At 37.9% G+C, this 21,667-nt stretch overlaps 1 protein-coding gene across 3 annotated transcripts in view; it reads right to left on the bottom strand.

The window, feature by feature from the left end:
* Positions 1–20,943, bottom strand: part of LOC144061263 (prominin-2-like) — a 40,045-nt gene extending 19,102 nt beyond the window's left edge. The window contains exons 1-10 of one of the 3 annotated variants that reach the window (XM_077581557.1): positions 20,819–20,943; positions 19,019–19,138; positions 15,562–15,835; positions 14,400–14,467; positions 10,259–10,464; positions 10,058–10,178; positions 5,903–5,960; positions 5,760–5,828; positions 3,419–3,561; positions 1,698–1,763 (exon numbers count right to left, since the gene is read on the bottom strand). In XM_077581557.1, the coding sequence (XP_077437683.1) occupies positions 1,698–1,763; positions 3,419–3,561; positions 5,760–5,828; positions 5,903–5,960; positions 10,058–10,178; positions 10,259–10,464; positions 14,400–14,467; positions 15,562–15,802 (972 nt within the window). In that variant the 5' untranslated portion in view covers positions 15,803–15,835; positions 19,019–19,138; positions 20,819–20,943. Of the gene's footprint in view, positions 1–1,697; positions 1,764–3,418; positions 3,562–5,759; positions 5,829–5,902; positions 5,961–10,057; positions 10,179–10,258; positions 10,465–14,399; positions 14,468–15,561; positions 15,836–17,142; positions 17,760–19,018; positions 19,139–20,818 lie in introns of those variants that run through there. The other 2 variants (XM_077581559.1, XM_077581556.1) reach the window with 2 other exon arrangements.
* Between the last annotated feature and the right edge of the window lie 724 nt (positions 20,944–21,667).

Below are 21,667 nucleotides of genomic sequence, written 5' to 3'. Positions count from 1 at the left end.
CAAAGCCGGCTTTGTCCCTCAAACAAATCTCGTACACACAGAAGCATTTCAAGACTTGTGTGTGTCCGAAAGAAGACGCTGAGGACGTTTAACGGCTGTAATGTATATGCCAAGTCTGGAGTGGCGCTGTAGCGCAGCCACAGGGAGTTAATGGAAAGCGTCAAAGACGGACACTTTTTTGTTTTATTGCAATCTACAGAACAAACATGGCTTTGCGTTTATCAAAACAACATGAAAAAGACGAACACAGGAGAAGTGACAATGGTGGGTGATTCAAGTACAACACCGCTTGTTGAACGTGGGAATAAAGAAACAAAATATTTTGCTGCAAAAGCATAAGCAAGCTAAGGAGGCTGCGCAAAACGACTACGACAATGTTGTTGACAGACTGACGGTTCGCGCGCAGTCACGCGAGAATTGGCGCATATGTCATCAAACTGCAACCATTACGTCATCGCTGGAGAAGTATCCTGCATATGGTGTCCAGACGGACGCGTACGGGGCGCCTTTTGAAATCTTTCCACTCTGGAGCCCGGTTTCAAAAGTGATCGGTTTCAAGCTGCGAAACCGCACCATCATGTGGACGAAGGGCTTAAACCAGTGGTGTCAAAGTCCGGTCCTCGATGGCCTGAGTTCTGCATGTTTTAGAGGTTTCCCACGTTCAACACAGCTGATTCATATTTAAGATCATCAGCAAGCTCTGCAGGAGCCTGATAATTATCCTGATTATTGAATCAGGTGCGCTGGAGTAGAGAAACCTCGAAAACGTGCAGGATTCAGGCCCTCGAGGACCGGATCTTGACACGTGGCCTAAACGGTAAGAAACTTGTGAGGATACATTGAAACTTAGTTTCCTGGTTTTGGTTTTCCATGTCTTTGTTGGATCATGATCGCTGTCACCACTCTTGTGTTTTGTTGTTACTTTGATTTTTGGTCTTTTCAGAACTTTGTTGGTTTTGTTTATTTAGAGTTTTACCCAGTACCCCTGTTAGTTTTTGTTAATAAATGATGTTCAGTACTCCGTTCAACCTTGCCGTGGTTCTCCTGCCTCCCTGCATTTGGGTCCTCCACCCCACGGCACCATGACAGAGGGCATGACTACGCTCGCTACACGTTTCAACAAATGGAAAGCCAGGTTAAATATGGAGTGGTTTCTAACACCTGACAACCCTTGTGGGGGTTACCAGGTTAAATATGGAGTGGTTTCTAACACCTGGCAACCCTTGTGGGGGTTACGCAAAATGGATGGTTTCAAACACAGCCAATGACACAAATGTTTTTAAAACACACGAAAAGTGTTATTAAAGGGTAACTCTTCATCAACTTTTTTTTTTGCTGATTAACTGTATAAATGTCTACAAATGCTGTCCACATGTCCTGGTCATTATTTTGACATTTTAGTGCATGTTTATGGAACGCTTCAATTTGAGGCAAAAAGCGTGTGTTTGGTGCACGTACACGAGAAGTTGCAGACTACGTCACTTGTGGATCGTGACGCAGTCGGCACCGCCACCCACCATGCCAGACCACGCCCAACGCTCTTCCTATTCGCAACCTAACTGTCCTCCAGGCCACACCCCCTTTGAGCGCCCATTTTAAATCTTAGAAAGGGGTGGAGCAAGAGTCTGACTTCCTGTTGCGTTACCCTTTAAATTGTCAAATTTAATATGATGATGATGATGATGAGCTTAACTTACCGCTATATTTGCATTGTCCACCTTTTGTATAATGGCATCCAGTGATGCATCATCGATCTTGTTCAACTGGGGGGAATAAGAGAGTTACTTTGCTGTGCGCGGTAAAATAGCTGTTGTTTTAAAAGACAGTGTGTAGAATTTAGCGTCATCTAGTGGCGAACTAATTCACTTTAAAAACCTACTAACTTCAATAATGTGCACACAAATACCTTCCATCACATCAATGTACATTTTGTTATGTAATCATATGTCTAGTAATCGCTAATTATATGAAATAGGCCGTGCTGTGCCTTACAGGGCCTGCCATGTTTCGCCGCCATCTTTCTGCAACGGATACCCGAAGGAGAAGAATTTGATGAATGTAGTGAGCCTCTGATGTTGCTTGAAGCTAGCGTCTGACCCAATGGCCTTTCACAGCTGGGGCCTGAATGTGGTCGTTGCTGAGTCCCGTGACTTGGGTTCCCGCCGCTTGTCTCCCCTGCTCTCGCCAGCTATTGCTAGCTTTGCCGGCTAGCCGCTCTTGTTTGCCACTCCAGCGAGTTCTTGCTAGCCCCACTTGCTAGCCGCTCACTCCAAATAACTGGTAGTAATTGGTAGCAGTTCGCAAAGTCTGGTCTCTCTTGAGGCATCGTAGTGTGCGTGCTTCAAAATTGTTGCATTCTATTAGTTTACCACTAGATGGCACTAAATCCTACCCACTGTCTCTTTAAATATAGAATCAAGTTTATGTGTCAGTTTGACATTAAAACATTTAAAAAAATAAATTATCTTCAAGCAAGAGAGTGAAGTTTAAAACACAGGAAATTGGTAAGTACAACATAAGCATGGATTTATACAACGTTAGGGTGCGAACACGTGCCAACGTCTACTGGACTGCTTGTTGTCGTTGAACTCCTCGAAACCTCAATATTGTTCATGGAACTGCGCTGGCCTCTATATCTGGAAAGAATATACATCCAGCAGCAAATTGGAACGTGGCGTCCCATCTACTATATTCGCTTATGTAAAAATAGTTATAATAATCCTTGTGGGTTTATTTAAACTCGAACATGTACGGTACCAGTCAAAAGTTTTTTCATTATTTAAAATGTTCTTGAATACTGAAGTTATCGACATTGGAATTATTTGGTAAACAAAAACATTTTTAAGCAAAACAATGTTTTACAATTGTCATGTTTAGTTTCTGTTTTCCTTGTGTGTCTTCCTTGTCTTGTTAAGTGTGATCCTGCCCTTCCCCGTGTGATCCAATCAGTGCCCTCAGCCACTTGTGTCTTGCCCAGGTGTGTCTTGTTGTGTCGTTAGTGTTAGTGTATTTAGTCTGCTGTCTGTGTGGGTTCATTGTTTTTCCTTGTCATTGTCCCATGTCATGCTGCTCGTTTTCCCTTGTTGTTACCTCCCATGTTTTGTTTTATGATTTGTTTTATCTTGTAATTTGGAAGATCGCTTTTTTTTCATAGAAATTAAATTCTTTTTTTTGATTGGGCCTCTGCCCCCTTGTCTTGTCTTCCTGCGTTTGGGTTCCTAAGCTTCCCCGCCCTGACAACAATTTAGATTCTCCAAAGTAGGCTAAATGTAAAAATGGTCATTTTATTAAATTTTTATCATGAAGTACTTTTTCAATGTTGACGGAGGGCTCATTTGAGGGAATACCGAAATGACTTTCAGTCATCCAACCGCTGAGGAACCAGTCAGGATAAGTACAGTTTATTGGTTTGACTTACTTCTTTCTTTGAGTTTGAAATTGCGCTTTTCATTCCGTCCAGAGGCGTGCTTAGCGGGCTGGCGCTAATTTGCTTCAAATCCTTTTCTACCTTTTCCATATTATCCAACAGCGCTTTCTTCGTATTCTTCAGGGTCGTCACATCTATCCATGCAAATGAGTACGCAGTTAAGCACGGGTGTCCACATCAAAACACCTGACCAACATTCTTTGTCTCGTGAAAGAAACAGCCTCACCACATTTGCATAATTTCAACATCATTCTATCATTTAAATAACCAGTTGTCCCAAGTTATAAAATAGGATGCGTTGCGGAAAAAATGTTTCATGTTTAACGCATTTTATGCATATCTAATGTTTTTGTTTTTCCCATGCCAAAGAATGGCATTTACTATCGATGTAAGGGATTTTGTGTGAATGTGCTCAAGAGTCACGCAAGACTGCAAGCAGGCGTTTCCGGCCATCTATACGCACAGAAAACAACCTACACACCAACCTACCAAAAAAGAAAACACTACCTACACTTCTATCAATCAACCGACATGCCCACCTAAGCAAAATCTACCAATTTACTCACGTAAAAAACTGCCAACTCACCTAATTACCTAAATGAAAATATAGCCCCCCACAAAAAGCTCCCACCTTACTCCCCCTTCTACTAACAATTAAAGGGACTGCAACATAAAAAAATCTTACTTTTTGTACCTTTTAGCCATAATAAAATGCTAATTCCTCACCAAAAACATGACCAAAGTTTTGTTTTTCTCCATTTGCCCCTGTATGAGAAATTCTAGGTTATTCAGCTCTCCAAGCACCAGCCCCTCCCAACCTGAGAAAACGAGCTGTTGGCACGGTTTGACGTCATTGCGTGCGGCCCCACCCCCGCAACGCCTTTGCGGACTAAACGCACGCCCACTTTCTCTTAAGACCTCCCTCCATGGGATAATGACAAAAGTAGCCTTTATCACTAAACATTCTGTCCAAATGAATTCAAAGCAATCAATTATTTTTCACATTTGCAATGAAATGACAATTGGCTGTCTTAAAATCCATTGACTTTTACATGACAGGTAAAACATTTATGCTGTTGGATTTAAAACTTATCAGTATGTTTCGTGGCCGGGTAAGAAAAAATAGCCACCGAATTAACTCATATTTTATAAGAAATGACATTGTGATTGTGTCAAAAGTAAGATTATATGCCTAAAGTTAACTGTGGAAAATACCATGGTGTAATCCCTTTAACTCATTCACTGCTATTGATGGCTATAGACGTCAAAAATTCATTTGAACTATTTCTATTAGTTAAAAAAGATGTGCCCACTCTTGTTAACAAGAGTATGAAAACCTAAAAAAAAAAAGGGGGGGGATTAGAACAGAAATAAGATTTGTGATTAATCGTTAACTAGTGAAGTCATGCGATTAATTACGATAAAAAATTGTAATAGCCTGGCACCCCTAATTTAAAAAATATATATATAAAAAAAAAAGAAGAAAAGAAAAGATTATTGAAAATTAAACAAAAATGTGTTTGTTTTTAAAGAAAAGATTATTAATAATTAGGGGCATCAGGCGATTACAATTTGTAATCGTAATTAATCACATGACTTCACTAGTTAACTCACGCTTAATCACAAATTTTATATCTGTTCTAAATGTACAAAAACAATTATAGGTTTTCATACTCTTGTTAACAAAAATGGAGAGAAAAAAAGTTCAACTAATAGAAATAGTTAAAATATTTTTTTTTAAGTCTATAGCTGTCAATGGCAGTGAATGAGTGAAGTCATGCGATTAATTCCGATTACAAATTTTAACCACCTGATGCCCGTAATTTCTAATAACCCTTTCTTTAAAAAAATATATATATATTTTTGGGATTTTTAATGTTTCTTTTTTTTTTTTTTTTTTTAACTAGGAGCGTCGGGCAATTACAATTTTTTTACGTAATTAATCGCATGACTTCACTAGTTAACTCACGATTAATCGCAAATTTTATATCTGTTCTAATACAAGAACAACAATTCTAGCTTTTCACACTTTTGTTAACATAAGTGGGAAAAAATGTTAAACTAGAAATAGTTCAAATGAATTTTTGACGTCTATAGCCGTCAATGGCAGTGATTAATAGAAATACCAACCTCGCAAAACTACCTACCTAAACATAAACGTAAACTACTACTTACCTAGCCACCAACCTACACAAAACCTCACAGATCTTATAGTATGTCTAATATTTGGTTTAAAAGTCCACAAAAATGTAAAGTTGTTCTCAGTATGATGTCGTAGAGAGTGTAGTGGTCTCTGCTTGTCCTAATGTTACATGATGCTAACGTATCATACCATTTTTCATTTTGTCAGTCTCGTCCTTCAAATCCAGGTTTCCAAAGGCCTTTTTCACCAACTTTTTCCCTGACATGAGATATATTAGGTGGATATCATTAAGCATGATAACAAACATGAGTCGATTAAAAATGACTTGTTACCATCTAAGACGTTGTTAATCTGAATGCGATTGATCCCATTTGACAAATTTTGGACTTGCTGTAAACAAGAAAACCACTGTTAATGCATTTAACTCATTCACTGCCATTGACGGCTATAAACGTCAAAAATTGATTTGAACTATTTCTATTAGTTTCATTTTTTTCCACTTTTGTTAACAAGAGTATAAAAACCTAGATTTTTTTTTATTATACATTTAGAACAGATATAAAATTTGTGATTAATTTATGAGTTAACTAGTGAAGTCATGTGATTAATTACAATTAAAAAATTTAATCGCCTGATGCCCCTAATTTAAAAAAGAAAAGAAAAGATTATTAAAAATTAGGGGCGTCAGACGATAAAATTTTTAATTGTAATTAATTGTATGACTTCAATGGTTAACTCACGATTAATCACAAATTTTATATCTGTTCTAAATGTACAATAAAAAAAATCGAGGTTTTTATACTCTTGTTAACAAAAGTGGGAAAAAATGTATAACTAATAGAAATAATTAAATAAATCAAATTGTTTACGTCTATACCCGTCAATGGCAGTGAATGACTTGCACAGATTTTGCTAAGGAACATCGAACATCATCGTAATGTTTGGCAATGTTGACAGTAAAGGGAACCATACCCTTTTACGATAAAATTGATTGAGCCTGCCGACCCTGCAAGCAGGTTCAATCAAGTTTCAAGTTTTGAGTAGACTTCCCCTGTACGTAGTCAAACTGGGATCATTCGAGTGCAGAAGAGCTGAACTGAATTAGTTTTATGTAAATCTGACTGCACCTTCAGTTAAAGCCAAGGACGGCCTCAACAAAAAAGACATCATCAATGCAGCCCTGACATGTCAATTCACTACGGAATCCAATAGAAACATGATGTTTTCACAAATCAATACTATTGGCCCGTCCATGTGTGGCTTTTATTTCATTTTTGGCTTGCTCTCATTAATGATGTAATGTTAATGGTTATTAAACAAGCATGCCAGGTGTGGGGTCTCCTAAAAAGTGATGGTTTAGGAGGTACAAAAATTTTGTCAAAGGTGGCAAGCCATTTAGACTGGTCAATAATTTGTACCGCAACGAAAACAAATCAGAATAGCTCTCATACGTATAAACCAACTAATATTTTGTGAAAAAAATAATGAAATTGACTAAATTGTGACATGAGTTACTATAATCATTTAATATTCAACAAATGTTTATGTAAAACAATTATATTTACGTTTGTAGACCTAAATGTAAACATCCAAGGACCACATAAGTGGCTCGCAGCCCTGCTCCAAAGATGGCACATTGTGAGTGATCATTTGAAAATGAATGTACCGGCAGAGATGGATAAAATATGTGTTGCTTATTAATATTGCTGTTTCCCAATAATTGTGAGGAATGATTAACAGCATCAGTAGGGGTGGGAATCCTTAAATGTCTCATAATTCGATTCAATTCCGATTTTTGGGTCTGCGATTCGATTCAGAATCGATTGAGGACGATTTTTTATTCGAAATGATTTGATTGACAATGATTTTTGCTTAAATTTGTAGATGTTCAAGGAATCGTAATGATCTACTCCAGTCTGGCTCGCTAATTCTAATTAGCGCGCTACTCGCGGCACTTTTATCACTCGAAAGAACGGCTCCACGCAGCAAAAAAAAAACTTTTATTGGAATAACTTGATTGTGACTTTTTCCTTCTACTCTCTAATGTGGCTACAACTTAAGAGTGTATCAGACCGCGTGGAACCACACTGCCCCTAAGTGGCCAAATCGGGTGCAACATGAACAGCGCTCTCAATAAAGGCACACACAAACAAAGGAAAGACAGTATAAAATAATTTAAATAAAATCGATTTTGGGACATTTAAAATCGATTCTGAATTGTACTAAATGAGAATTGCAATTCTTAAGATCGCTCAACCCAGCTTTACAGCTTGTTTCTTGAGTTGAGATTTATGTTGATTTTTCCCTCGTGGTGATTTTGTGTTTTTAACCTTTTGAAAGAAGAGTTTTTCCCTGAGAAGGTGATTTTTTTTTTTTTGCTCAATACACTTTTGTTCACGATTCTGCCTCTGGGTCCTTGCCATTGACCACACAGTCACATGTACATTTTTCACAGGATTTATTTTGGAATTAATGAAACCTTTAAATGTTTCTTGGGTTTATTACTTTTACTATTGAAATCGATAAAAATCGTAAGTGTCCAGAATGACAAAAAAAAATTTTTTATTTGTTGGCCATATTGCCCAGTCCTAATTAAATTTATTCTTAATGAATCAATAACAATTTAAAAAAATAGATAATGTAATATAAATAACATTACACAAATATCTAATTTTACTCATTCATAAATAATCACAATTGTGTTAAAATTCTAATTGTACTAATTAAAAAAATATTACAATTGTGTTAAAATGTAATTTAGACATAAATTGTATGAATATTCAAGCAGTTAATGAAATAATTTAATACCACAAAAATAATACACTTATTAATTAATTTTAGGAAAAATGGCTTGCAAAATTGGGAAAAAAAATATTTGACACATTATGTAAAGGTTCATCAGTCTGAATAACTCTGTATACCTTTAACACCCCTGGATTAGATGAAGGTTGAGCAACAGCAAACATTTAACAAAAAGAAATGAGGTTAGGTAAATGATTTTTACATCACTTGCAACCAAAGATGGAAATTGTAAGGATGGTATTAATGTGCATAATCTTGTAAACCCCTAAAACTGTGGGTTATGTCATCTTGGTCTGTTGTAAAGTGTGGTGGATTGACAGATCGCAGAGATACACAATCAAGGAAAAACATAAAACACCTTTTTAGTAGGCCTAAAATTCACATCACGGTATAAACTACCTCCCTTCACGGTAACAGTATATCGCACGGTATAGAATTAAGTGTGTGAGGTTTTTTTTTAAATAAATAATTTGCTTACTGGTTTATATAGTCCTTTATAGAAGTTATATGGATTAAAATAAAAATAAAAAGAATACATTTACTTTGGAGACTTTGGGGGTGGGGGGGACTGCTATACTATGACTCAGACTGTGTATTTCCTTTTCAATGTTTTGTTTAATGCCTGTTTAAAAGGGACAGGTAAAGGTAAGGGTAAAGGTTTTTGCAATTTTTAACTGTTAATGCCTTGATGGACTTTTTCCTGTCTGACTTTGAAATGTCCGACAGTATTTAAATGCAGCTGCAGTTTGGCTCGCCAACGCTGTCATTTGTTTACGCTCCCATTAGCGGCTAGTTGCTAACGCCGCAGACTTGTGTCATATCATACATGACAAGACTAATTAACAGACTATATTAACTTTCGTAGCGCCCTTAATTGGCAATTAATATAACTTGGAGGTGGCGTCGTGTTGATGTTGGAAGTCGACCGTCGCATGAAGACGGGTCAAACTGGCCGCCGAGCCGTCCGCCATGCCGGGACGCAGATACAGTGACATCATCAACATGCGCTACCGCGATAAGACAGTAGAGTCGAAATATCTACCTTCGGCAAAATTTATACCTTATATTGCATATATCGTTTATATCGCCTAGCCCTACTTTTTAGAGGTAATAACTGGGCAGAAACTCTGAATATTAAAGGATCTTTGAGTAGTTTGTCACTTTTTTACTCGCGATTGCCACCTCTGGCCCAAAGCGTAACTGCAGCATCTGTGTCAGGCTCGTTCACATCTTAATATTAAAGTGACAGCCACAATTGACAAACGAAGACATGACTTCTAATGAGGTAATCCCCCCCCCTCCTCCTCCTCCTCCCACTGAGGAGTGTGAGGGTCTGCACACTCTACTATAAAGAGAAGATAAAAGCTGATGGGTGCAGTCAGAGTAAAACAGTCAGGGCTCTTCGCACTCATCTGGGCATTGGTGGAGCATTTTAAATGGCACAATGCACCTTTAATAGAACTGAAACTACTGTTTGCATTATAGTGTGATAGAAATGCATGTGCCTTTAAGAGGCAGGGATTGTGAGTGTCTGGGTGTTGAGCTATGGCTGATAGCAGCTTCACCCACCCCCGCCCCAGTGCGCTCCACCCAATTAAAAAAAAAGTCTAAAAGGTGCGCTAATTATTCATTGTGATTATATTTCCAAGAAAGAGATGCAAATAAAGGCTTCCGTCCCCACGTACCAGCACCATGTTGTTGACAAACAGTAGGACGTTATCCAAGGTGTTGTTGACTTTTTCTGGGTACTGGCCCAGACCCACTGTGAATTCCGCGTTACTTCTGAACATGCATATGTTCCCAGCACTGCAAACACAACAGTCCAAAATATGACTCATGTTCTATGTAATGAGTTGCCGTGGTGTCATTTGAATCATAAGACTTACAAGAGAAAGACGGTGAGGATGGCAGTGCTCCAGACCAAGTTTCTTCTTTGAGTGTAAATGGAGGGTGTCTGCTTCTGGTACATTCTGCCCCCACATTTGTCAGCGCGGCGACAGCAGGCCAACACAGGGCCCACTATTGGCATGGCAAGGATGTAGAGGAAGCCGATGACCGCGCATACCACAAAGCCAATTATGTAGGACACCACCTGATGATGCACAAATTGGGGTTTGCTAGTATGTCCATATATGTTGAAAACATAATGCCTCTTACCAATAACGCATTTTATGCAGATGTGTGTGCGGGTGGACTACAATGGTATAGCTTGGAAACTACCTAGCTAACTAAGGTGCTTGGCATGTAGCTATATGGCTACATAGCTAAGTAGTTAGCAATGTGGCTAGGCAGTGAAGAGGGTCTTCTGCCCAGATTTAGTCATAACTGTTTTAATTTCCTTATTTCCTCAGTAGATGCTTTTATTTGTGGATGTGTCTTTGTGAGTGTTGTCGCGATTTCCTGCAGGTGCCGTCGTGGCTGGGGGGCCTCCTCTATTTCCACAACAATAGGCCATTGTCTGTGGTTGAAGTCAATGTGTTTGAATGATGTCTTTAAAGTCTTATCTCATGTCCGGTGAACTCCGGGTGGGCTGTTTGCTGGGGGCTTTGTGGTACCGCCCTTCAAGATAGTATAAGAATGTTGGAAGAAACTGTAATCTGGGCACTTGTGAGAGGCTGCAGCCATTGTCTGTAACTCACTTGTGTCCGGAATATTCTGTAGAAATAAAAGTTTCGAAGTAACTGTTCATCGATCTCCAGCCTGTATTCGGATAATCAACATTCTCACTACCCGAAAGAAAACGAACACGCGGAGGAAAAGATCTGCCTCTTCAACAGCAGCTACCTCTGTGGTTAGGTATAGGTGGTTAGGAAGTAGCTAGATGGTTAGCAGGGTTGGGGATTCTAGGTCCAGAAACTAAAAACCCTGAAACAGTTTGACTTTAGCCACAGGTGCTTCTACTCAACTGGCAGGTAAACGAGCTCATAGAAGCACCTGTTGAGTAGAAGTACCTGTGGCTAAAGTCAAACTGTTTCAGGGTTTGTTCTCTCTGGACATGGACTCCTAAACCCTGATGGTTAGATAGGTAGCTAGCTATGTGGGGAGCTAGGTAGGTCCCTAGCTAGCTTGCCAGATGTGACATAGCTAGGTATTTACATTATAGCTAGCTACGTGAAGAGCGAGGTAGGCATCTAGCTAGCTAGCAATGCTAGATAGGTAAGTAACTAGCCAGGTGGCTAGGTAGACAGCTAGATGGTAAGCAGCGTGTTTGGAAATACGCTCACAGCCAAGCACTGCTTCACTCTAACCATTTGGAAACTCATTGCTCAAATTTGCTGTTCAGTTATTCAGTCTACCAAATGCGGAGTGGTTGTGCGCACTCTAGGCACTCCGACTGGGATCAAGGTGTGCCAGTGGGTCAGGCAGTCCAGATGGAAAACCGTTGAAGCATGAGCTGCTAATTGGTTTAGACAGAGTGATCAGACGTCTCAGTTTTAACAGGGGACAGACCCGGTTTTGAGCCTTGGTTCCCGTGTTCCGGTGGATTTCGCCAACCCCATTGTTTTGCCCCCCAATGTTATACAAGTCGCATCCCAGTGTCCTGATTTTTTTTACCACGTGTATGTCAATCACACATAGGGTTTCCAACTGCCTCGCATTAGCCGGGACAGCCCCATATTTGGGGCTAAATTGGTTTGTCCTGTCTGGGACCTCAAATGTGTGTAGTAGTAGTAGTAGTAGTACTATATATTATATATACTATATATTTGTATGCAGGAATATTGCACGTTTATATAGAAAATGCTGAGTTTGTTTTAATTATCAAACTAGTCCTATTCTATTTTAAAGGGGCATTCCAAACTACATTGATATTGGACTTATTTTCTTTCAACTGTGCATTTTTCTATAACTAAATTATATAACTACTACTAGTACTATACACTCTTTGCTGTGACAACAAACCATATTCCTAACCAATATTTTTTGTAGTAGTGATAATTACAATGAGCTCATAACTACAATGAATTATGCATTTTGAAAAAATGGATGGACATAAATAAATTATCCTTAAATATAATTAAAACTAGAGCAATGTTTTTTGGTATTGGATGGATTCTGGATTACAAATAAATATTGATGATGCACCAATTGAAAGTGTTATTGAAACTAAATTCTTGGGAGTAATAATTGATAGTAAATTGTCTTGGAAAACTTACGTCAGACATGTAATATCAAAAATCTCAAAAACCCTAGCAATTTTAAATAAAGTAAAACAATATCTTGATGAGTATGCACATTTTATAATGCACCTTGGTTCTTCCATACCTCACATATTGTATCGAAGTTTGGGAAACACATACCAAAATGCAATTAATCCATTAGTCACAATACAGAATCGTGCTTTGCATATTATTCAAAAGGTTGGTTTTCTGGAGCACACGCATAATTTGCTTATTCAATCTAACTTGTTAAAATTTCACAATCTTGTGAAATATTATACATCTAAAATTGTACACAAAGCCTTTAATAAAACATTACCGGTTAATGTACAAACGTTTTTCACAATTAGAGTTATTGTTCATACACTGAGAGGATATGGAGATTTCACGCAACCGAAAATCAGAACTACTAGAAAAGGTTTTTGTGTGTCTGTGTGTGGTATTAAATTATGGAATAATTTCTGTGTACAACATAAACTATGCAAAAGCATTTATCAATTTAAACTGTTATTTAAACGAATGGTCTGGTCACAATATATTGAGAATTCCTTGTGTTAAGATGACATCAGTGCTTTCTGTCTGTGTAAATATGTGCTTGCTTCTTCTTTATCATTATCGGTATTTTGTTCATTATCATTGTTGGTATAACGTTTATTACCATTTCTGGTATATACTGTCCTACCAGTGTTAGTACTGTTTACTTCCCACATTTGTATATTAGTGTTGTCATAATCGTAACACGTATTGTTCTTATGGTAACGCTACCATGCTAAATCATTTGTATTCTTAATTTTTTCCTTGGCTGTTTAATAATTATTGCTCTCTGGGCACTTGTTATTATTGAGTCTTAAGGTTAAGTAGCAGTATAGCTTGGAATTTTGAATGGGACATGGGGGTGGGATTAAATAAAAAAAATTCTTCCCATTCCCTTTCAGGCAGAATTGGACTTTATCCTTTTGTTGTTGATGTTTTTTCTTTCTCTTTTTTTTTTTTGCAGTTTTTTCTCCTTGTGGAGCTTGACACTGACTGTGTGCCCTGTTGTTGCCTGAAACAAAATTACTGCAACTAATACATTAATAACAATAACTTCAGCATTCTGCGCATAAAACAATTTTTACTGGTCCAACTGTTAAAAAAAAAAAAAAACTTACTGTGTAGGATGTAGCTAAGTGGTTAGGTAGGTTGCTAGACTATGTGGGTAAACTTGGGGTGTGTCCAAAAATTCACCCTGACACCGGTGAGTTTGGAGATGTAGCGCGCCCTCCCCTCCATGTAGCTCATGCTTGAACCATTTCCATCTGTACTGCCTGACGCACTGTGTCCCCAGTTGGAGCACTGGGAGTGCGCTCCTCCAGCATTACTTTTTTTGCAGCACTCTGAACCAGGAAGTGCTCACTGCATATTTCCAAACACATAGCTAGGTTCTTAACTTGGTAGCTAGGTATCTAGATACGTAAGTAGCTAGTGAGGTGGCTAGGTGGGTGGTTCGGGTTAGGTAGTGGTTAGCAAAGTATCTAGGTGATTACGAAGAAAGGCAGATAGGTAGGTAGCAAGTTCTTGTGCAGGTGTTAAGCGAGGTACGTTTTTAAGCTTGTGTATGTTTTATAAGTACGTTTTCGTATTGTTCGATGTAAATACAGCCAGAGAAATGAAACCCAAGTATGTCCTGCTATGTGAGCAATGAAGGATCCTTATGGGAAAAAGACATCCGTACACAGTAGTTTTTCTTTTCTGCGGGTAAAAAAAAAAAGTGAATGTGCACAACACACACAAGAGTAAGACTCAGGTTACCAGTTGCTCTCCCTGCAAAAGAAAGCAGGTCAAGCTTTCTCTCATGATTAAAAAATAAATAGAAGTATTTACTCACATCGTTACGAAACTTTGCAAACTTTTCCGGATCATTTTTCTGACTCTCCATTGCATACTTGACCAAACCTATATCAAGGGATTCAAGCAGAGGAGAATGGTGATTTTTTTTTTATCACAGTTCAATGCACTTGCGTTATTCCAGACTGAACAAAACTGTTCTATTCCATACAAAATTTTAATCTGTGCTGTTGTAACATCAGAAATGTAACACTTTTGCTTGTTGCTAGAAGACCAGGATGTCAGACAACTTTTGTGACAATACAAAAGAGATTTAAGTCTTGCTGGTTTGTTTATTCATATAATGAATATACTTAATGAGTACCTAGTAGCATCTTTTACAAAATGATCATTTATCAGAAACCTACTTATTAACCTCTCATCTGCACTGCATAGGTCAAATTATTTATTCAAATACCAGTCTCTTGCCTTCGCCCTGCTAATGGTTGCCATTCAATAGTGAATTAACGCTGACTCCAGTAATGAAAGTGTTAACCAATTTATACAATTTATCAGACAAGGCAAGTTTTATTAGCATAACTGTATTAAAATGGGACTGATTATTAACTGTTTGGACACGACTCAATGTTGATGATCTAGCATACCTGGCTTGAATTATTTGATGCTTGCTGAGCACTGAAGTTTTGTGCAACTATCCAACCTTTTTATTTCTCTCTCCAAAAATTGTGATCAAATCTGTCATTGTTCAACTTGTTTACCTCATTCACCGCCATAAATTAATTTAAAAATGTAGTAAATGTACAATTTAAAAAAATCTAGGTTCTCATACTCTTGTTACAAAAGTGGGAAAAAAATGTTAAACTAATAGAAATAGTTGAAATGAATTTGACGTTTATAGTCATCAATGGCGGTGAATTAATAAAAAAGAAGAGAAAACATTATAAAAAATTTGGGGGTTCAGGCGATAAAAATTTGTAATCATAATTAATCACATGACTTCACTAGTTAACTCACAAAAAAGCACACATTTTATATCTGTTCTACATGTACAATAAAAAAATCTAGGTTTTCATACTATTGTTAACAAAAGTGGGGGAAAAAATGTTAAACTAATAGAAATAGTTCAAATGAGTTTTTGACGTCTATAGCCGTCAATGGCAGTGAATGAGTTAAGGGTTATACAAAAGCAAAGCAATACTGACTTGTAGGAAAGGCCTTGGGCTGGACTACACTGAGAAATTGAGTGACCGAAGTAGCCAAGAAGCTGGGCGGGGTGTCAGACCAATCTTTGTAGGTCGCCGTTGTCAGGGCATCCAGGAATTCTGTGCATTTATCATTTGCTGCTGCGTAATGAACCAGGATCCATAATCCTACTGCGGCCCTCAACCATGCGTTGCCACATCTTGTTGGCCTCACTCTCTTGATTGGTGAGAGGGGTTTCATCAGGGGCTAAAACGTGGACAGTATGTGTTTCACCTGCAACCAACATCACACATACTGTATACTGAAAAATGACATTTCACGTAGGAGGAAACTCACACAGATAGTCACAAAAACAAATAAGCAAGCTTGTCCTAAAAGTAGGGAGAAAAACATATAATGGGCATTTCTCGTTACAGACACGTCTGTTAAGACTACGTGTAGAGAGATAGCTGACTTTTAAACAATACTGGCGAATAACAGGAAATATTGCAAGATGCTGGTTGAGTTTTGTGTGTTGGTAGTGTAAACGTAATGAAATACTGTGTGCACTTCAAACACCAGGATGAAGCTACTATTGCAAACTGGTTTGATTCCAGCAAGACACAGCAAAAAACTTGCCACACTATTCAACCTCTGGTGGGCAAACCACGGATGAATCCAAGACAAGAAAGATTCAGGAGGAAAAATCACATGTAGCAAGTTAAAATAATGACTTCATTGGTTGTTATTTTGCACATGTGTATTTTACATTAGATTGACTTTTATAATTGAAGTTTGACGGCTTCCAAATTGAAAATGCATGGACCGCAGAAGCAGACACATTTGTGCTTTGCTGCAGGTGGATAACTTAATTTTACAAATAAGGTGAGGTCTCAAATAGAAATTGGTTATTTTATTTCAGACAGCTAGCCTACAACCAAAGGTCTGTTTTCAGAGTTCAAAATGTTGTTTACATGCAGAAATTAAATACTGTATTGTGTTCTCTGTAGTAGTTTGTTGATTTCATTAATGCAACACATTCCATTTTTTTTGTGTATACAGACATGTAAATTGGGTAATTTATTTGTCCATATGCATGTGCAATATTACAACATTAGTATTTCTGTAGTGGAACAAAAGTGTCAAAATGTACTTATTTATATTATTTTTAGTATTGGTGGTGATAGTAGTTGCATTCGTGCCATATATTAATATAACTGGTTATTAATAATATTCAAGTTATGATCACACCTCAGTTTTACATCACTTAGCTCACTAATTTAAAAAAAGAAAAGATAAATTATTTATAGTTTTATAATAATGTAATAAACTTTTAAATATGTTTAGATGACTATTGGGTGCAATCTACCTACCATTTGGATGAAATAGACTCGTCACAATACCTATGTCCATATAGTGCACATGCATATAATTCCCAAGCCCTGTACTGTGCATTTGACCTAAGTAAACATTCTCACTATGCCCAAATATAAGAAAGTCTCAAAACAGAACAGTGGCTGAGAAAAAACATCTCAAGGTCATGCAAAAGAAGCAGAAAGCAGTGCAAGAGGCACTAAAAAGACAGCAATAGACGCACGCACCCTCCACATCTCCACATTTCAGTGACCTCCTGTGATATGCGATTCAGACAGTGGTCCCGCTCTGAGATGATAAATAGTCCACCGGTTGTTGTCAAGTTGACCGTGCGCTCTGCCACTGAGCGAAGAGTGAAGGAAATAGGGCACTAAAAGGTGAGGGAGTGAAGTCATGGAGGAGGAGGAGGAGGAGGAGGGTGTGAAGGAAGGAAATCGAATAGTGATCTTGGCCCACATGCTTCCCTGCAGTGCAGGCTTAAAGTTCTTGGAAGAGCAAATGCAAATGAGCCCAAAAAGAACAAGCAGCAACACACGTAGGCAGACAAACTATTTGGAGAGCGTTACGAAAAGCAAATGGCATTTCCTGAAATCACTTCATGGTGGTTAAGGTTAGATGATGTGGTTGCACGCCAATAACAAACGTGGATGTCTTTGCAGCATCCTACTGAAGCAGAAGGGTGAAAGGATGCTGCCTCAAGTGGTCACAATCACTTGCTGGCCTTGGCTGCCACTTATTCCAAATTCAAGTGGTTGCCAGTAACTTGCTGATCTTTTAATCTGTCAAGAAGCCTTCTGGGAGCGTGGATGCTGACAAGGCCTGTGGAGCCACTGGACAGCCTCCTCTGTGTTGGACAACAGGGAGCGAATGGATCAAGATCTTCTCATACACTAGCTTCATTGTCACTTGTGACGCTTTAGGAATTTGGGAATATCATGACCATTGGTGGCACGTTTAAATCTAAGAGGATCTGTTATTAAAAAAATAAATAAATAAAAGTCAAAGCTCGGCACTTATGTCGCCTGTTTTAATTCAGCCACCTTTCAAGATGTATTTATTAATTTATCTCAATGAGAAAATCGGTTGAGTTATTGAAAATAATGTATTAAATTGTCTTTTTTGTATTAATTGATTAATAAAAATTAAACTGATTAAAAATAACATGAAATGAGTTTGAATGGGTTTCTTACTGAAATAACACATTTGATATAAAATACAAATATTTGTTAAAAAACAATATTAGTTTTAAATTAAGTAATTTATTTATTAATGAATTAAATGTACCAAGAAATAACAAAACAATGCTCAAATTATTCAATTAAAATTTGAGCTGTCAAACGATTACATTTTTCAATTAGATTAATCACTTCACGATTAATCCCTTAATAAAAAAGGCTTTTTTAATCAACATTTTTCCCAGCTAGATTTGAAGAGCACCGGTTGTGTGTTAATTCTTTTGACATTTAATGTTATGAGGACGTCTTCAACATTTTTTGATCCACTGCACACGCTAATCCTCCTCTTTTTCTAATCAGTTAATTACTTGCATAATTTAAAAAGGGAAACAAATGACCCCAATATTTTGACATGAACAAAAATTCTAAATGTGATAAGATAAGATAAGATAAGATCCACTGATTGTCACACCCATCTATGCAAACATTCATTAAATGCTTTACTTTAATGCATGAAATTATGTTTATTGCTCAAACACAACCTGTGCTTCCTTAAACGTAGCCATCCGCTGTCACGCTAAAAGATAATATATGGTCAAAATTAATAGTGCGTTTAATCTGCGTTAATTCCTAATTAATATAATATTTTTTGGTGATTAATTAATCAATTAACGTTTTAACTTTGACAGCACTAATTAAAATTAAACATTTGCCTACAGAAATAAAAGTTCAAAAAAAGAAAGAAAATTACCTTTTTATTATCCATAAATGATAATTTACTGATGCATCTTGAAACTTCAAAATGTGTCATGTTATGTTATGTTATGTTATGTTGTGTTATGTTATGTTATGTTATGTTATGTATTAAAAGAAACAGCGGAGTGCGCCGTGACTGCTTCCAGGTCCTTTTTTCCCCCCTTCTACTTACTTCCCTTCTGAAGCATTCAAATACTGTCCTCATCTGTATCAGTGGCCCAGAACTTTAACTCACTGGTAAAGATCTATGCTGGTAAACTGGAGGGTGCGGGTTCAGATCCAGGGTTACTTCCTAAAAATCACAGGAGCAAAATTGTATTCATTCGTCAAAGAAAACTTCAAAATAATTATGTTTTTGTTTTGTTTTCTACAACTAAATGGGAAAAAAATAAAGATCTGAAGAGGGCCACCAGTTGTTGATATGGAGATTTCTGCATCGACCAAACGGGCCTGGTTTGGAGGAGGGCCCAATTCTCGGACTGAGTCTTCTTGCAGTCACAGTTCTTCAAGTCATTAAATCCACTCTCGTACTATTTTAGTTAACATTGCACAGCACCACATACTGTGTAATGTGCTGCCCACTCGGCATCCATTGCAGCCTGGTCATCCTGGAAGGGGGATTTCCCACATTTGCTGCCCCTTTCTCAGGGTTTCTTATTTTCAAGATGTTCCTTGCCCTCTTGTGATAATTAAGATCAGGGGATGTCGCCAACATTTGTCCATTGTGGGTGTGTGAAGCTCTTTGATGCTCTTTGTTATTTAAACGTTAACTCAACGGGAAGTCAGACTCTTGCACCACCCCTCACTAAGATTTGAAATTGGCGCTCAAAGGGGGTGTTACCTGGAGGACCGTTGGGTTGCAAATGAAGAGAAGGTTGGGCGTGGTCTGGCTGTGATTGACAACAGCAACTCGCTGGTGGGGGAAACTACGTCATGCGGAACAAGTGACACGTAGTGTCTCGTGTAATGAGAGGACAAACAGCCAAATTGAGTTTATCCCACTGTGTTACCTGAAGATGGCGCCAAACACGCGGTTTTTGCCCCAAATTCAAGCTTTTTTGGGGGTTTGGTTTATGTTTTTTTATTGAACATATAAACATGAAAAAACATAAAACACAGTAAAAGTATAATATATAAATTGAAGTAAAAAAAAAGTTTGTATGTTCAAAAGGGGTAGGAAGAAGTTAAAAACGTATTTAGTCCTACCCCTTATTCGTTCTATGTTGATACAATAATAAGGTTAATGTATTTCAACAAAAGAAAATAAACAAACACGCACTAAAATGTCAAAGTAATGACCAGGACATGTAGACAGCATTTGTAGACACCAGTTTATGCACTTTATCAGCAAAAAAACAAAAACAAAAGTTGATTTGGTGTTGAGTTAATCTTTAAGGGCGATATAACTACTCCTACAGAGGCGGCAGACATTAAAATTTCAAACCTTTGAGTAAACATTTGAATATCATTTAAGTATCTCGAGACTGGGCCGAGTGTCCTCTTCCTTGGAAATGAAAATACGGTCACATTACCCACATATACCCTAAACCAGTGGTCCCCAACCTTTTTTTCACCACGGACCGGTTCATACATGTCCACAACTTTGGCGGACCGGCAACCCAGTGGGTTGGGGTGGGGGGGTGGTGGGGGTGGGGGGGCTTGGCCGGAAGTACAGTAAAAATGGTGGATGGAAACTGCGGTTCAGTCAACTATTCTTTCCAGTGTGAAGCCTCCTAGTCTCAATTTTCAGGGTCGTAAAATCTGAAAACTTCCCAACTCAACACCAAGACGTCCTCACGAACACTATCTTGTTTGTTTGAGAAATACGTGCGAGAACAAAAATGTTTGTTGGTCACTCTCATACTCAGCTACAGGGCTACCTCTCGAGAAGCTTCCCTTTCTTGTCATTTCTTAATCTTCTTTTCCGATTAGCTTGTCAAGTAAGAAAAAACTGTAACCGCTTATTACTCACAAGGGTCGCGGGGGTGCTGCAGCCTATCCCAGCTGGCTTCGGCAGTAGGCGGGGTACAACCTGAACTGCGTTAATAAAAGAAGCGAATTGGACTAGAACGAACTGGACTCCGTCAATGTAATGTCTTAATGACGTTTTATACGACCCATTGAAACGGAAAATAGCTAATTGCTTTGAAGGCCACACGTATTTTTGTCTGCTGTTTCATTTGCACAACCGACAGTGACAGTGCCATATATATACGACATGTAAAATTCAAATACATGCTAATTCGTTTTTTTTTTGGGGGGGGGGGGGGGGGGGGGGAGTGCGTGTCGTCAGTTCACGTCACAATTAGTACCGCCTCAAAAAAAAAAAAAGGCCAACCAACATTAAAATTCAATAGTGGTGGTGTAATAGTCTAAAATGTTGACCAAAGAATGAGGCCGAAGTTTTGCTCCTTTAAAATTATTTTTTAATGTTATTGTAAGCACATTTTTACTGCTCTTAAATATAGGAAAACGAACTACCTAAATAACTCATGTATAGCATATAATTAAAAATTGTACCTAAATATTCAAAAACTGGTTGAAAAGGTTAACTTAAACCGTTTTGTACTTAAATAATAAATGCAACTGAGCTGTGCCTAACAAATTTAGATTTTTAAATGGATTTACAAGAAAAGTTAAATCGCCATAACATGGCAATGTGAATGACTCTGTCGGGTTATTTTAAAATCACACCACTAGAGGGGACACTTTTCTCGCACTAACAATAATAATAGTAAATATATGTACCCAAAAAACACTTATGGTCATAACCTGGAACGCCGTATTTTAAGGCCATCGTAAACCGGCGACCCCCTGTTTT

This window comes from Vanacampus margaritifer, chromosome 12 (genome assembly GCF_051991255.1).
Source record: "Vanacampus margaritifer isolate UIUO_Vmar chromosome 12, RoL_Vmar_1.0, whole genome shotgun sequence".
Classification (NCBI taxonomy): Eukaryota; Metazoa; Chordata; class Actinopteri; order Syngnathiformes; family Syngnathidae; genus Vanacampus; species Vanacampus margaritifer.
The sequence above is the reverse complement of the archived record's forward strand: the minus strand, read 5'-3'. Positions and strand labels throughout refer to the sequence as shown.